Genomic DNA, 17,291 nt, shown 5'->3' with positions numbered 1-17,291 from the left:
TTTACATTCTCGTATGTGTGCTCCCAGACTGTAACAGCAGCAAACACCTGTCATAAAGACTTTGATATGTGACTTTTGTACAAATAAAAGGTCATGGCCGCTGAAAGGTTTGTCAAACGTTACATGGGAATGTTCTAATTATGCTAGAATCATAAAATAATAGTGAGATATACACTACCTCCATATCATATGTGCGTTTACAATGCAGTGTCAGTGGAACTAGTTTATGCTTACATTAGGCGGGACCAATACTACATGGTGATAATTATTTATGGGGAACTAAAATTCAGGTACTAAGGTTTAAAGTTGAACACCTTTGAGGTGAATTATGTGAAAGTCATAAATATCCATATTATGCAACCATAAAAAGCTCATCCACTGTGTGCCACTCTGAGGTGTACATTTAATACAATTTGAAATTATAGACATATCATTTGTCCTACAACTGTTGACAGATAAGGAACAACCGACTACGCACAGTGTTCATGATCTCCTCACAACTGTGGTTACACTCCACAGTCGACTTTTTACGACATCACATTAGATTCTATGTTTACCCTCTAGTCAATGACTGTTCACTTGCTTTGATTGCTAATAGTGTTTGCAGATTGGTCACCTAGAGCAGACAAGGGTTGTCTCGTCTGTCATTATGGTGACATATGTACCGGGTTCATAATCAAATTATTATCAAAACAGCTTACGTCTACTCTTAATATGAACGCTATAAATGATTGTGTAGGACAGTCATATTGCTATGTCTGGGTTTTATGGCTTTCATTGCTTATATGTTTGCAAAGTAAGTCACCAAACTTTGCATGCCATGGTTTCATACCTTGCAGTCAAGTTGGTACTACAAGTATATGAACGATGCACCTATTATCGGTATTTCAATTTAACTGAACATTTTCCACATAAATAAATGTAAATAGATTTTAATATAATCAAAAAACCCCTTTCTGAAACCCATACACCTACAATTGGTCGAACCCATGACTACGACAGTTACCTTATACGAAGGTTTCCAATATTTTCCCTCAAAATAAAATGAAATAAAATATAGCAAATACCGATTTCCCAGACGTGTCCACCTGCACATTGTCACCATCCTCGCGAGTCTCTGTCTTATCAAGACTGTCGAGCACTGTGTTTTTGTCTCCGTTAGCTCTTCCGACGTTCTTGCAGTGTTTTGTTTTTTCCATGTCTGTGTGTGAGTGTGTGTGTGTTTGTTTCTTTATTGCCTTGCTTGCTCTGTACTAGGGCGTAGATTTATATACCACTTCAGAATTCTCAACACTTACACCATTATGTTAATAACTACATACCATACACAATACAATTACGTTGAAAAGTTAACACACGCATTTTGTAATAGAGAGCAAACAGAATATATGTAACGTGTATAAAGTTAGTCTCAGATTCAGAATCAGATTCACATTGGAGGACAATATGAGGCCAGTCTCATATTGAGCCTCAGCTTCAGTCTCATATTCGGAAAATCACAATAACACCAGAAAAAAGCAGTCAGACAAGAAAATTAATGATAATGTCAAGGCTACAGGACATGTTTCCCCTTCACATTCACTGAACGGGAGAGTAACCCTCCCCCGCCTTCGACTCGTATTTATAAAGTTCAAAATCGCCATTTATCGCCTGAGTTTACAAAGATAGTATTATTTCAATCTTCAACATTGTTCTTCACTCAGCTGATTCTGACAAAACTCAAGACTTGGGTTGAGAGATTCACCATTCCCCGACTTCGACTCATATTGACTTAGCCCTTTATGTGACTATTTTTGTAACAAGGAATAATATTAGGTCAGTGATATGTAACTATTCCCACTTTGTAGTCGAAGTTTTAGAAATATCTAGATCAGTAATTTCGATGTCATTAGTTACATCATCAGTATGCCCCTTCCCTGACTTCCCAGTGTGACGAAATTGTGCTACGATTTCCTCAAAGCTCTTTAGTTTTGTCTCCGGTACCATGAAATATGTAAAGACGGTGTAGTAAACCATAAATACCATGAATAGTGCAAACATATAGGTATCCATAGCAGCCTGTATGATGTAAAGGAAACCAAACTGTTATAACAAGTAATAACACAAATTTACACAAGCTATGTATTGCTGTACAACCCATAAGGGCGGTCATATTTGATTCTATATTTACTCACTCCCGGGCTTCATTTTGGCGAAATAATAAATGAATTTGCTGCCCTCTACGGATGATTAGAGAAACACGTCATTGATTATACTGTGATGTCGAGCCCTGGGCGAGCACGTATGTGAGCAAACATTCATTCACAGTGTTCCTGAAATTTGGGAACTTTAATGAAGTAAATGGTTCAAAAAGTATCCTGCTGACTGTAATTGCAATTTCTCAGCACACAGTGGAATCACCTTTAATTCTGAAGTATTACCTGTAGTGTTGTTGTCGTGTCATAAAGTTAGACTTGGGCACAAAGTGATCTGCACTTACTATCTCTAATATTACAAATCCAGTCTGCTATGAAATACAATACTTTTAGTAGCAAATATTTAAGTCATCTTTTTTCTTTGGTTTTAGAAATAGTTCAACAATCAACACTAATTTATGGATACTATTGGGTCTTAAACTGTGCATTTGAACATTGTATATATTGATCAACATATAATTCATATTATTTCAAAAATAATGGATGTAACTTACTTGTAGAAACGGAAATAGCATGTTGATAAGGAACATTGACCACCAATTGACTTGAACAGCAACGCTAACAGCTATCGGTCTTGGACCTTGAGACCAAAGTTCCGGAGTAAGTATGAAAGATACGTTTGCTGAAAGATAATGTGGCATCTTATTCGATCAGAAAGTGGAGTAGCAAAGACTATAATATACGTGGACGGATGTAAAGAAAATCACTCACAATGTAATGCATATTTACACGCACACACGCACGTACTCATGCACCTACCTACCTACCTACCAACCAACAAACCAACAGATATACATACAACAAGTATGCCTACCTGCCTTCCTACCTACCTACCTACCTTCCTACATAGATACATACATAGACACACATAGACACCCTTAAATAAATAGATAAATAAATAGACACATACACATCATGCTCGCATACACACACACACACATACATACATACACACATACATACATACATACATACATACACACATACATATATGCATACATGTATTTATACATACACATACATACATACATACATACATACATACATACATACACACATACATACACATAGACACACAGATACATAATCACATATATACATATACATACAGACAGATCTAGACATACATACATCATGCATGCATGCAAGCATTCATTCATTCATTCATTCATACACGCACGAACGTACACACACACATACATACACACACACACATACATATACATACCGGGTCCAAGAGAAAACGCTACTATTGAACAGTAGATACACACCATACTGACATACGTCCATGCATCTGCACTGTTAGGATTCTGAAATTGGAATTGAGTAACCTTCGACGTCATCTTTCAAGGCAAGACTTAAGAAACTATATTAACGTTGACTCCAATCACGTGATACTCCCAAAGGAAGGCGGTGTCAATTACTTAGATACAAAGAAATACTAAGCTACCATAAAGAAAGGCTGAGGCAAATGATTATATGTTACTGTATTTCTCAAGTTAATAGTTTGATACATCACAATTGACAAGTCATAGGGTGATATTTGACATGTACTGTAGTCTGGCAAACACTGTCCCCTACATACACAGATCTAGACACAGAGACAGACACAGACACAGAGACAGACACAGACACACATCTATGTCACATGAACACATCTATGTCACAGGAAGACATCGTGTAGAATTACATTTACTTACCGCTAACGTCAGTGAAAGTGTTATAAGTCCATTGAAGAAAGCCATGAAGGCACACGTATATAGAAGTAATGGCCGTCTACCAACTCTATCAATAACAAAAACCTACAAACAACAACAAATACAATTGATTTGATAAAGTTTCCTTAATTAAAAAAAAATTCGGTCTAATATTATATTTTTTTCTTTAAATCTAAATGTTTCATGAGAAGTTTATCACACTTACGTTTATTAAGGACGCAGATAGTTCGGCAAGACCCATTCCTAATATGGCATAATTCACTGCATCCGGGTCATCCGGCCATAACATTTCAAACACAGCACCAGCATATATGTACATCTGTCAAATAATTTACATGTGTGTAAACACTATTACATTGTTATTAGCATACATTGTTATTAGCCCCCAACAGGCACAGCTCGGAGGGAGGTATATGAATGACCCATGTTCATCCTTCATTCAGACTTTGTTTGGGATGTTGCCGCAGTGGGATGTAGCACTGTGGCAGCGTTGGGATGCCCAAATCACAAAATGCTTGAAACTTAGGTAATAATAATGTGACCCTCTCCTAGTTCTTTTTTTTTTTTCAAGTATGGCCCTCCATTTACAGCTGCTTTGTAAAATATGACTCCCTTATTTCCTTATTACTATTCTTTTTATTTAGTACTTTACAGCAAGTGTGTATGTTTGGCAGATGTCATTTGCTTGTTCATAATTGGTTCTGCAGTTGTCTTCACTGAAGTAGCAATTAATGTAGGGAGGGTTATTTTTGTGTTTTCCCTTGGATCTGCAGACTGCATTGGCTGGTCAAAACGTGACACAAAAAGAGATCAGGGGGTGGGGGTGGGGGTATTTAAGCGAAGCGCGCCCTGACCAGAAAGAATTGTTTAGGCCTTAGGTTTAACGAAATTGAATTTATTTTACTCACTGCAGGAATTCCACAAAATTGCACCGATGACATCACTGTAGCACTGATGAGTAAAGGTATCCTGTATGACGGGTTTGAAAACAAACCAAGGAAGCTCACTTTTTCTTCTTTCAATTCCTCAGCATGTTCGTGAACTATTTCTTCAACAGCCCAGTTGACGTCAGAAGCACCGTAGTACTTCTCTAGAGCTTAAAATGGGAAGATGAATAACAAAGAGAAATTATCAAAACTTAAAAAGCTTGATATATATTTATAGTACAGTATATCATTTTCTACATAAAACTTAAAAGGTGGTGGAAAATCGACCTGTTACTATAATACCGTGCCGCGTAGTATTCCAATAGGGAACTTGCAAACCCGCCATCTTGAATGTTGCATCATGGGAAATTTGATTATCAATACTAATGAATTGGTATTGTAAACAATACTGTTACATTGTTTGCAACCACGATTAATTAATTTATAGCTACCCTGACCATTGTGGGAGGGTTTTTATCGGCAGCTCCAGATTAGGTATTACGATAACCACAGATAATCCCATATTCCTTTGTATCTGAGCATGCTCAGTCTGGAGTGCAAGTTCTCCATTTGTACTAGTAATCAGTTTTGTTTGTGCATCTTAGTTCTGTATTGACTCGTTGTGGTTATGATTCAATGGAAAAGAAATATGGTTAGAAAAAGACTGTACATGTCATAATATTTTCAGTTTTCACTTCACTCTGAATACAATCTACTATTATTTTCACGCTTGTTCGTTTTACTTACAATACGACCCAGTTAACCAGAAAAAGAACGTCATACAAAATCTTACTAGCATACGTGCTTAATAACCGTTGCTAGGCATATTTGCATATCTCGCCAGATCTGCTACGAGACGTAAAAAAACCTTATTCGTTACATTGTCTTTTATTAATCCAATTCATTTGTTTACTTTCCCTGTTTGTAATAGGTTCGTCCACAGTCTGAAATCAACAGTTGTAAAATGTTTTGAGCAGATGACAAGGTATAGCAAATGCAGACGGCGTTCTGTTTAAGATGGCTTCTATTGTATTTGTCAGATAATCTCTATCCTTATGAGTTTACCTTTCTTAGCTGCTGCAGGTTTGTAATCAGTTATCAACAACCAACGTGGACTGTCAGGACATGGAGGAAACAGAATCAAATGAAGTACAGAGAGTAACCCTGTTATTGCCAGCAGATAATGCCATGTATCGTCTGTATTCAATACGAATATACCAAGTACCTGGTGTATAAGTGTAAACATAAGTGAATGAAAACAGCGAATAAAAATTAATTTACAAATATCAAAACAAAGCACAAATTGAACCAGTATGGATCAGAAAATAAAATGCACCGAACCAACACAAAATAAATATACAATGGAAGCAATTTGAAGTGGAACAAATCTTTGTCTCGCACGAAATAAAAACACTACATTCTATCGTTTGTCTCTACAATGATCTTAATATTGCTACATTTTATAGTCTGAAGAATTTTACGAACATTCCTACAATTTACCGTCTAGTTCTACAATATTCTTACTAACACTGCAACATGTCATCGTCTGGCTTCACAAAAACTTGCTAAGTTTACAACAGCTTCTTTTCATCACCCAGAATAAAAATCTTTCTAACGTTGGCTACATTTTCTTTCCTTGAGGTACTGTTATATAAACAGATTATCATCATAAAATCCAATGCACTGCATTGTAAGAACATATACTTCGTTCAGACTTTTCAGTGGAATAGAATATACAATTTTTTGTTGAGCTAGACGATAATATTGAGCAATGTTTATTGACAGTGACTTTCTGTCATCTTAACTGGCTCCCATTGTATTATAAACAGTGGAATCATCACGACTATTATGATGGTGATGAAAGGCTCTACTTTCAACTACCAAATTATGCAGCTAAGATTTACATACCAACTAAGTATGTCAATGAGATTTAAAATTGACATACAAACTAAATATGTAAATGAGATTGAAAATTGACATACCAATTAAGTATGTAAATGAGATTGAAAATTGACATACCAATTAAGTATGTAAATGAGATTGAAAATTGACATACTTAGTATGTAAATGAGATTGAAAATTGACATACCAATTAAATATGTAAATGAGATTGAAAATTGACATACCAATTAAGTATGTAAATGAGATTGAAAATTGACATACCAATTAAGTATGTAAATGAGATTGAAAATTGACATACTTAGTAAGTATGTAAATGAGATTGAAAATTGACATACCAATTAAATTTGTAAATGAGATTGAAAATTGACATACCAACTAAGTATGTAAATGAGATTGAAAATTGACATACCAACTAAGTATGTAAATGAGATTGAAAATTGACATACCAACTAAGTATGTAAATGAGATTGAAAATTGACATACCAATTAAGTATGCAAATGAGATTGAAAATTGACTTACCAGTTAAGTATGTAAATGAGATTGAAAATTGACTTACCTGGGCTATGACGATACCTACTGCTAGAAAAATCTTCTGGTTACATCCTACAGCACCTCGGTATTTATTTGGTGATATTTCCGATAAAAATAATGGAATTACAGCCATGGCGATGCCTAAAATGAAATTCAAAGTGTAACGTTAGCCCCCACCTATATATAAAACTGTGTAACATTAGGTGTTAGAAATGTTGACATTATCTTTGTTCAGTGTTTTGTGTTTGCAATACTAGTTGTCATAAAATGCTAGACGAGTGGCAAAACCCTTAGGTCACAAGTATTTTCCAGCTGAATGGAGAAACTTTTTTGGAGAACAACATAATTACACCAGTACTACTATTATTTTATATAACTAGTCTAGTAATATCAAAGAAAAGTAAGGGAAAGTACCGTAATAGGCAATTTTGACCATTTTGACTTATATTTTGAACACCACAGAACCAGTGACGTAGATGCACGCTGGACATAAGACACACATTGTCGTGACATAGCTATAGAACAACCAGGGTATAAATTCCATATTTTTTTGTTCAATTTGGCTTGTGCATTGTATAATGTGCAGTATCTGTAACTGCATAACCCATATGAGCTCATTATTGTGACAGTAAAAAAGCCTTAGATTCTTGTAGATGGCAGAACGCACTGTTATGTTCAGGAAGATGTACGGATAAATGGGCCGATACATAAGTTTATCAAATTATAGTTCTTCAAGCTGTGTGAAAACTTTGTACAATTTCTTGTCAAGCTCTTCTTTTGCGCCTCATCTCCATTACTTGTTCAATTCATAGGTTCTCTATGCATCCCTAAAGACAAAAGTAGTAAAAAAACAAGAACTTATTTTTCACTAGTGAAGATGTACAATGAACATCATTATTTAACAAAACAATTGCAGAGAATGGAGGAAAATAAATTGTCAAACTATATATAAGGCCTAAAAAGAATAATTGTTTGGTTTCGGTTACTTGACCCCTCCTAGCTTTTCACTCTAAACTTATTTTTACGTATTCGAGAAAGAAATATTAAAATTGTAAGAAATTTGAAGTCTCACAAGAAATAGTGGATGCAGAAACTGACATCAACTTAAAAAGACAATATTACACTGTTCTTCCAAACTGTAATGGCTGTACATCTGATAGGAAGAAATAAACAACACAGAGACCATTGGAAAACAATGGAAAACCTGAGCTAGACACTCACACATAAAAATAAAATAAAGTAAAATAAAATAAAAAATCTAAAATTGTGCATAATCGGAACCACACAATTTTTTTTATTAGGCCTAACATATCAGTCTGATCATAAAGAGTAGAAAACGTATTGTTATAGTGTACAATTACAAAATTAATGTTAAAGTGGCCATATGGATGAGGATTGGGTATTTATTTTGGATTTTTAATTTATAAAACAATTTTATCATGGCTTCCTACATGGAAAGTCAATGTGAAATAACATATGCCAAGTCTTTGTTTGTAACTCAATACTTTGCAAAAAGCTGAAACATACCTAAAAAGTTTGTTATTGTACGTACAATAACAAAGATTTTACACGTTTATTAAGCTTTCGCAATTTATTGAGTTACAAACAAGGACTTGAAATGTGCTGTTTCACATTGATTTTCCAAGTAGGAAGCCATGATAAAATTGTTTTATAAATTAAAAATCCAAAATAAATACCCAATCCTCATCCATATGGCCACATTAAGATGATGTAACTGTCATACAGTACTATAGCAATTGTAGCATATACTGTAAAAATACCGCCAATGGCGTTGTAGCACAACTGTACAGTTTTTAAAAATGCTAACATGCGAACAATAAGTGTTCATTTGGTGAATGACTATCCAGTTGCCTATCCAACCATGTTGCTATCTTTACGATATATGCTATCATTTGGCTGTTGCTATGGATGTGGTCTTGTTGCTAGGCATATTTACATACATTTTTTGAATGTTTATTCAATTGTCTATTAATCTCCATTGTTATCTTCACAATATATGTGATCATTTGGCTGTTGCTATGGGCGTGGTCTTGTTGCTAGGCACACTTGCATACATTTTTTGAATGTTTATTCATTTGTCTTCTATTCCTGTTGTTATCTTTGCAATATATGTGATTATTTGGCTGTTGCTATGGGCGTGGTCTTGTTGCTAGGCATATTTACATACATTTTTTGAATGTTTATTCATTTGTCTTTCTATTCCTGTTATCTTTGCAATATACATGATTATTTGGCTGTTGCTATGGGCGTGGTCTTGTTGCTAGGCACATTCGCATACATTTTTTGAATGTTTATAAATTTGTCTTTCTATTCCTGTTATCTTTGCAATATACATGATTATTTGGCTGTTGCTATGGGCGTGGTCTTGTTGCTAGGCAAATTTACATACATTTTTTGAACGTTTATTCAATTGTCTATTAATCCCTGTTGTTATCTTTGTGAAATACACGACCGTTTGGCTGTTGCTATGGGCGTGGTCATGGTTGCTACGGTATTTGCATACATTTTTTGAATGTTTATTCATTTGCCTACCATATGATGTTGTTATTTGACCAAAATATACTGCCATTTGGTTGTTGCTAAGGGCGTGGTCATGGTTGCTAGGGCCAATTTTGTCAAAATGTTTTGAAGAATAACATGCAGAAACATCTCACCAAGTTTCAGACTCGGTGACCAAGTACTTTTTGAGATATAAGTTTTTGACCAAAAATGAACATTTTTACACCTAATTTGCATATCACTCATGGAATCATGGTATGCTTAATATTTCTTTGTCCATACATCCCTAGATACATTCCCATTAAATTTCAGCCCAATCTGCTCAGTAGTTTTGGAATTATAGATTTTTAACCAAAAAGACACATTTTTAGCCCTAATTTGCATATCACTGCTGGAATCATCCCGTCATGGACAAATCTTACTTTACATCCCCTTAAGAATTTCGCACCAATCTGCCTAGTAGTTTCTGAGTTTAAGTTTTTTGACCAAAAATCACATTTTATGACCCAAATCACACATCTGTGATGTGATCATTTTGATTTGAACAATTTCCCAACTAGACACCCAAGGTAATGGACCCACCAAATATCATGGCAATCGGTTCAGCAGTTTTTGAGTTTAAGTTGTTTACACACATACACACACACACACACACACACACACACAGACAGACAGACAGACAGACAGACGCCGGGCGATCCCTATAGCACTACTGAACCACAGTTCAGTTGTGCTAAAAAGGAGAAATACAAGACTAATTTATGTCACTGTAAAGTGGCCAAATGGATGACAAATAAATTTTGGATTACAGTATCAAAAACTTTAATATATTTCTCTACTTGAAAAAATAAAGTGAACCAACATATACCAATTTCATGATGGTAGAGGGAACTCAATAACTTGCAAAAACCCCGCAAAAAGTTTTGTCATTGTACATGCAAGAAAATTCAAAAGATTCATACAAAAATTAGATAAACATAAATTTCTCAATTTTAATCACAAATAAACTCAAGTAAGCAAACTTTATGCATTGTGATGTTTCAACACATGCCATACATTAAAACATCACCATCCATAAAGTTTTATTAATTGAGTTTACTTGTGATTAAAGTGAGTAATTTGTGTTTATCTGTAATGGGAATGCGACAGATACATGTGCAGACGGGACAGGACTGATTACTTATATATTATTCCCAATATTTTTCTTCATTCAGTCAATAAAAATATGAGTAACCTATGGGATCCTTTGTCACTACTCGTCTAGCGACTTGTAGTGACAAACCCTTAGGCCACAAATCTTTTCCAGCTTAATGAAGTAAAATGTTGAGCAATAATATAATTATACCTCATTGAGCATAATTTATCAAAAATTGGAAAGATAATGGCATTTTGGAATGTTTTGACTTATATTTAGGGCAACGCAAAACCAGTGACATACATGTAGAACAGCCAGGATATATTATCCACAGTTTCTGTTCAAAGACAATAACCTGGCTTGAGTATGGTGTAATTGAGTTTACGTACTTTATATACAATGCATTTCATATGTATTTAATACAGTAACTCTGTTATTTAAGTTATTGAGTTGTAAATATGTACATTTTCTGTACTATTCTGTACTAGAAATAGCAAAGTTGTCCTTTCATTTATATGATAATAAGATGAAAAAAAAAAAAAAAAAATTGTATGGTTCTGATTACACTCAATTTTAGAATAGGTGGGGGGGGGGGGGTAGATTGTTTTATTTTTTAAAGTATTTTTTTTTATATGTGAGTGTCAAGTTCAAGTAATGTTTTCTATGGTCGCTGTGTTATTGGTTTCTTCTCATAAGATGTACAACCATTACAGATTAGAACAACAGTTTTCTATTGTCTTTTTAATTTTAACAGTTTTGTTATTAGGCCTAATTTCAAAATAAATACCCATTCTCATCAGATCCATATGACCACTTTAAATTTTGTTAATAATTCAAATTTAATATACTTACTAAAAAGAATGTATTTAATGGGGATTCTGACGGAATTGGGGTACCTCTGAACACTTTTTTGGTCTTGAAGGCGCTGTAATTAATGTTGGCGTTAGGAAATGTCCGATATTTTGCCAGATAAGGCGTAATTTAGCAGAAAAGTCCGCCCAACTTTGCGATTCAGATCTGAATCGCTTCCGTCTTTTTGCATTTGCATTAGAGGAATTGTAGCGTTTGATTCGGGTTAAACGTCGGAACGAAAAAGGCACAAAAACAGACGAAAAAGCCCTCAAAGTCACATCAAACGCTACAATTATTGCAGCTATCATTATATGTGAAACTGGAATGTGAAAAGAGTCGATATTCAGGACAGAAACAAGTAGATTCATAAGGGACATGGGTGAGGGGAGGAGGGAATAAATAAAGCTATTCACCTGTGCAAGTTATGACCAAAGCTAACTTCTGTTGATATGTCAACCAGCTTCTTCTTTTAAAAAGTATTAATACGTCAGTGGCAGTCATCCCGTGTAGGAAGATCAATTTGTACAGACAGCAGCAGACAGCACAGCATGCAGACGACTGGCAATTTGTAATCGTCTAAAAATTTCTGAAGTTCCAGTTAAAATCATCCGTATTATATGTGAACTTTCTTCTTTTGTATCAAAGAAGTGTAACTAACCAAAATTATTATCCGAGGAGTGAATAAATTTGATGTTTTTCTGGCTCAAAACTTACTGTTCATGATATCATACAAAACCTGCAAACTATGGCGGACAAGTAAAGTGACTCCCTAAGTAAGCGTAAATATGATGTTGTTATGCAAAGTAGTACATTTTCGGTGTGATTTTTTGTCAATATACACCCACAAAAATATTGTTACAAAATATTTCATACAGAAGAACACAAGTGTAAACATATTCACCATTCACTACAAAATTTGTATTGCGGAAAATGTATTTTGTGATTAAAAGTAGGCAGCCATGACTTTATTTCAAATATCTTGAAGGCACCTCCTGCACATCCTCTTTCAAGAACTTAAAAATCACAAATTTTGAATACATCATTTTTCTGGGTTTTTTAAGCGCAATATTGCAGCAAGTACTATTCTACAGGCACAAAACACTTGCAAATATGATTATAGATACTTTTGGACTCTATGAAATGATGATATTGAATTCCCATAACCCCATAAAAAATCCTCTGTGTACTACTTATCAATGCACACAACATACACAAAATAGCTTTGACTTGAAATAGAAGGATGCAAAAATATTTCAGTCAAGCAGCAGTCCTGAATTTCAGACATGCATGCAGTACTGAATTTCAGACATGCATGCAGTCCTGAATTTCAGACATGCATGCAGTCCTGAATTTCAGACATGCACACAGTCCTGAATTTTCAGACATGCGCGCTGCGCAGTCCTGAATTTTCAGACATGCGTGCAGTCCTGAATTTCAGACATGCGTGCAGTCCTGAATTTTCAGACATGCACGCAGTCCTGAATTTTCAGTCATGCGCGCAGTCCTGAATTTCAGTGCTGCAGCAGTCCTGCTGCAGTCATGCAGCAGCCCTGCACTGCCACAGGACTGCAGAAAGTTGGCTGTGATGATATCATTGTAATGCAACTGAGGCCACTGTATTATAATTCAACCAGCCCTTGATTTTTTTCCCTTTAAAAATGCAGCCCTCACTGCCTAGGTTTCTAATTATGAGTCTGTAGCAATCATGTGAGTGTAACTGCACTATAGATATTTGGGCCCGCATCTAAAAATCTGCACCCCAATGACTCATGATGCAACTTATTCTGATATATAAAGTAGACCTCTAATTAAGATTGCACAGTGTCTAATTATTAGTATTTTAACAACAGGGAACTTGCAAATCCGCCATGTTGAATGTTGCATCATGGGAAATGTAATAATAAATACTAATGAATTGGTATTGTAAACAATACTGTTTCATTGTTTGCAACCACAGATAATCAATTCATAGTCACCCTGACCATTGTGGAGGGTTTTTATCAGTAGCTCCAGATTAGGTATTACGATAACCACAGATAATCCCATAGTCCTTTGCATCTGAGCATGCTCAGTCTGGATTGCAAGTTCCCTATTGTCAGTAAATATATATTGCTGGTTAAGTGATTGAAAATAATTATTCATCTTGTAAAGTTTTAATATGACTTTTGTGTCTATAAAAAAACTAGCGTGTCCCATGAGTGAAACGCTAATTAATTTTAAATTCCCTGTAGTTTAATTTACTTTTCTCAATCGATGTTTCTTTAACTGAAATTTAACATGGTCTGACAATGTAGTCAGCTGAAAGTGAGCGTACATACCACAGTAAAAGCCAACAACGATACGACCCATTATCACCAATTCAAAATTATTCGCCACTTTGCTGCTCCCAAACATCAAGCCAGCACTGATGGAGAATACGTTGACTAGCAGTAAACCATACTTCCTGTATATAAATAAAAAATATACCATGGAGTAGACATGTCACTTGAAAAATCTGTCGTTCAGAAAAAAAGTGTCTTTTTACAATGCCACGAATCACACGTTCGTATGGTTGTGTCGAGATGCAATACTCAATCTGCATGCTCAAAGTATGGTCCAAGTGTTGCAAGGCTTCCATATAATTCAAATGCTATTAGCTTGTGTTTTGAAGGATGGCCAGAAATAAGAGGCTCAGTTGGGGGTGGGATGGGGGGGGGGTGTTGGGGGGGGGCGAAAGTCATCATGAGATGTCGAATCCCAAATTGATCAAAATAAATGTTATGATTATTAAGGGTTAATTTCCCCAACCTGGACCGAGGGTACTCTTTGTCTTGGATGAAGATGGAATGCATTTATTTGAATGTCTCGATGTTTGATGGCTTTATGAAGGGGAGTAGCCTTTCTATATACAGCTCCCCCCTCCCCCATGACACCCCCTTACCTGCCCATCACGTCGGAGATAGGTGGGGCCACGATTGCTCCAATGGCACCACCTACGGCGAAACTTGCTGCTGTCATTGCCCATAACCAGTCCAACGTCGACTGACTCATTTCACCATATCTTTCAGTGTATGACTGATTATAAAAATCCTGTATTGCCTAAAATTATCAAAGGAAATACACCAAATCATACACAAAAATATATCTCTGAATGATGAATAATCATTTTTGCTAACGTGGTTTCTTTGTTTATATAGACATAAGGTATAATATGAAGAAATGAAGATATGTATGACCCCAGAGTTTCTTCTGTTAGTAGGGCACATGAGAAGTTTCATGAAAAAAATGGCAAATGGCAAATGTGAAAAGTGTGAGCTTGAAGTTCAGATGTCAACCGAAACGTTCGTCTGGATGAAGTACTTCTTGTTGTTTGTTGGCATGGCAAACACGATGAGTTGCCTCGTGGTCACCATATATTCTCTTAGTTATCCCAAGTTCCGACTACCACTGTCGACAACAACATAAGAGTCCCGTCTACTTGATATGATTTCGTATTGTGGACGTCTGTGAATCAGACGATTGATCTAAAACCCTGTCACATGGCTTTGTGACTTCATTTGTCAGAATATGTTTGAATGTATTAATGCCAGTCAAAACAACTACAATCCGCGATATAACACCAGTGTGTGGTAAGGAGGAATGAGACATAACGTATTGGTAACTTAACAAAGTATAAACACCACAAGAGCAGGGATCTAATGACTGTTTGCTGATAGAATGCTACATGATGCTAGAACAATGGCGTATGAGTACTGTTCGTGTTACATTATAACTTCCACAGACATAAACAAACTGATAAAAGCGTAACCTGAACGTACGTCAGAGACAGCCGCTGTTTTTTATCAGTTAAATTGTTGTGTTCACCTAATTTTGTCTTTGCATAAAATCTTTCCTTAGCTCACTACATTTAAGCAAACGCACTGGTGTTCTTTCGTAGGTTGTATCATACCTGAGTCGGTGCTGCCAATACACCAACATTGTACCCATATTGTCCCATTCCAGCAAGCGACACAATTATCGATGCATATACCAAGAAAAACGTCACATTTACCTGTGTAAAATGTACCAAAAGGAGAAAAAGATGGCGTCATATTGTCATTAAATAAATCTGTGTGTGTGTGTGTGTGTGTGTGTGTGTGTGTGAGTGTCTGTATGTCTGTCTGTCTGTCTGTCTGTCTGTCTGTCTGTCTGCCTACCTGCCTGTTTTTTTGTTCATCGTCAGTGTCCTGGTGGATTTCGTTTCTTTTTATTGATTGCATCTGTGTGTCTTATCTCAAAGAAAGAATGAACGATATTTATTGATATCAACCATACCACGAGCAAACATTGAATACACGACCCGCATCTCATACTGTAGGAAAGAGGTGTTCGTCTGCTATTTTACTAAATCTGTAACATAGTAGTTGTAAGAAAAAGGCGGCAAAGTGCGTCGATAATTATATAACGTGCTACGCGTATGCAATTGAAAACAAAATACAGCCATGAAGTGTTTAAAGTGGCCATATGGGTGAGAATTGGCAAAAGATAGAAAATGTGTAAATTGTTGGTTACTGTACATACAATAACAAAGATTTTACACTTTAATTTATTCGCAATTTATTGAGTTACAAACAAGGACTTGTCATATGTTGATTCATATTGAGTTTACAAGTCAGAAGCCATGATAACATTCTTTTACAAATTAAATAAATAGCAATGTATTGAGTGACAAACAAACACAGATGTCATTTCACATTGACTTTTTCAAGTAGGAAGCCATGATAAATTATTTCATGAATGAAAAATCCGCCCAGTCCTCACCCATATGGCCACTTTAAATGAAGTAATCCCTTAGGCCAAAAAAATGTTTGTTTCTTCTTGTCTGTAATTAATCCCACCGCTCATAAAACTGTTTTGAGCTTATGGAATTATTTGACTTTATCACCATAACTCATCACTACTAGTCTAGCAACGTAGGAAACAATTCAGATAGTTCACTATGACATTACTGGGTGATCATTCATAAGAATTAAGATTATAGAAGTCGTAAATGTAAATACAAGGTACTTAAAGATGTTACAGATTAGAGGTCCGGGTACAGGGTACACAAAGATAGAGATAGTATTTGCATTTGCAGGGTTAATTTTGCATAAATTATTTAAACAAAAAACACCTCAAGGTTGTTTGTAATGATTGATGTACTGTTTTGGTGCATAGGCTGTTTGCTAAATTATGTTGTAATATGTGTAAATTTATGAATCATAAACTTGCTGGTCATTTAAACAGTAATGAGTTAGCAACACACTATGTTGCCATGACAATCACGAGCTACCATAACTTTGCGGGACAGTGACCCTCTGGCTAAAATTGATGTTAAGTTTTAAATACGACTTACTTCTTTGTCCTCTTTGATATTGGTCTGTGACATCGTCATGAGGACTTTTGGTCTTCTCTAGATTATAATATACGCTATAGTGTAAATAGAATTCCCGTTGTACGATGATTTAAAATAAAAAATACTAGCGTCCAACTTTGGCGATGTTGCATGTGTGC

The 17,291-nt window shown here is 35.5% G+C and overlaps 1 protein-coding gene across 1 annotated transcript; it reads right to left on the bottom strand.

Annotated features, from left to right (window-relative positions):
- Positions 1 to 1,830: 1,830 nt before the first annotated feature.
- LOC144451742 (solute carrier family 2, facilitated glucose transporter member 1-like) lies at positions 1,831 to 17,172 on the bottom strand. The gene is made up of 12 exons (XM_078142646.1): positions 17,134 to 17,172; positions 15,709 to 15,810; positions 14,701 to 14,858; positions 14,099 to 14,223; positions 7,299 to 7,414; positions 5,905 to 6,064; positions 4,822 to 5,009; positions 4,119 to 4,232; positions 3,896 to 3,997; positions 3,424 to 3,505; positions 2,690 to 2,817; positions 1,831 to 2,058 (listed from the first exon to the last, which is right to left on the bottom strand). Exons 1-12 carry the CDS (start codon positions 17,170 to 17,172, stop codon positions 1,831 to 1,833), a joined length of 1,542 nt encoding a protein of 513 aa, XP_077998772.1.
- Between the last annotated feature and the right edge of the window lie 119 nt (positions 17,173 to 17,291).

Source organism: Glandiceps talaboti, chromosome 21 (assembly GCF_964340395.1).
Source record: "Glandiceps talaboti chromosome 21, keGlaTala1.1, whole genome shotgun sequence".
NCBI classification, from domain to species: Eukaryota; Metazoa; Hemichordata; class Enteropneusta; family Spengelidae; genus Glandiceps; species Glandiceps talaboti.
The sequence above is the reverse complement of the archived record's forward strand: the minus strand, read 5'-3'. Positions and strand labels throughout refer to the sequence as shown.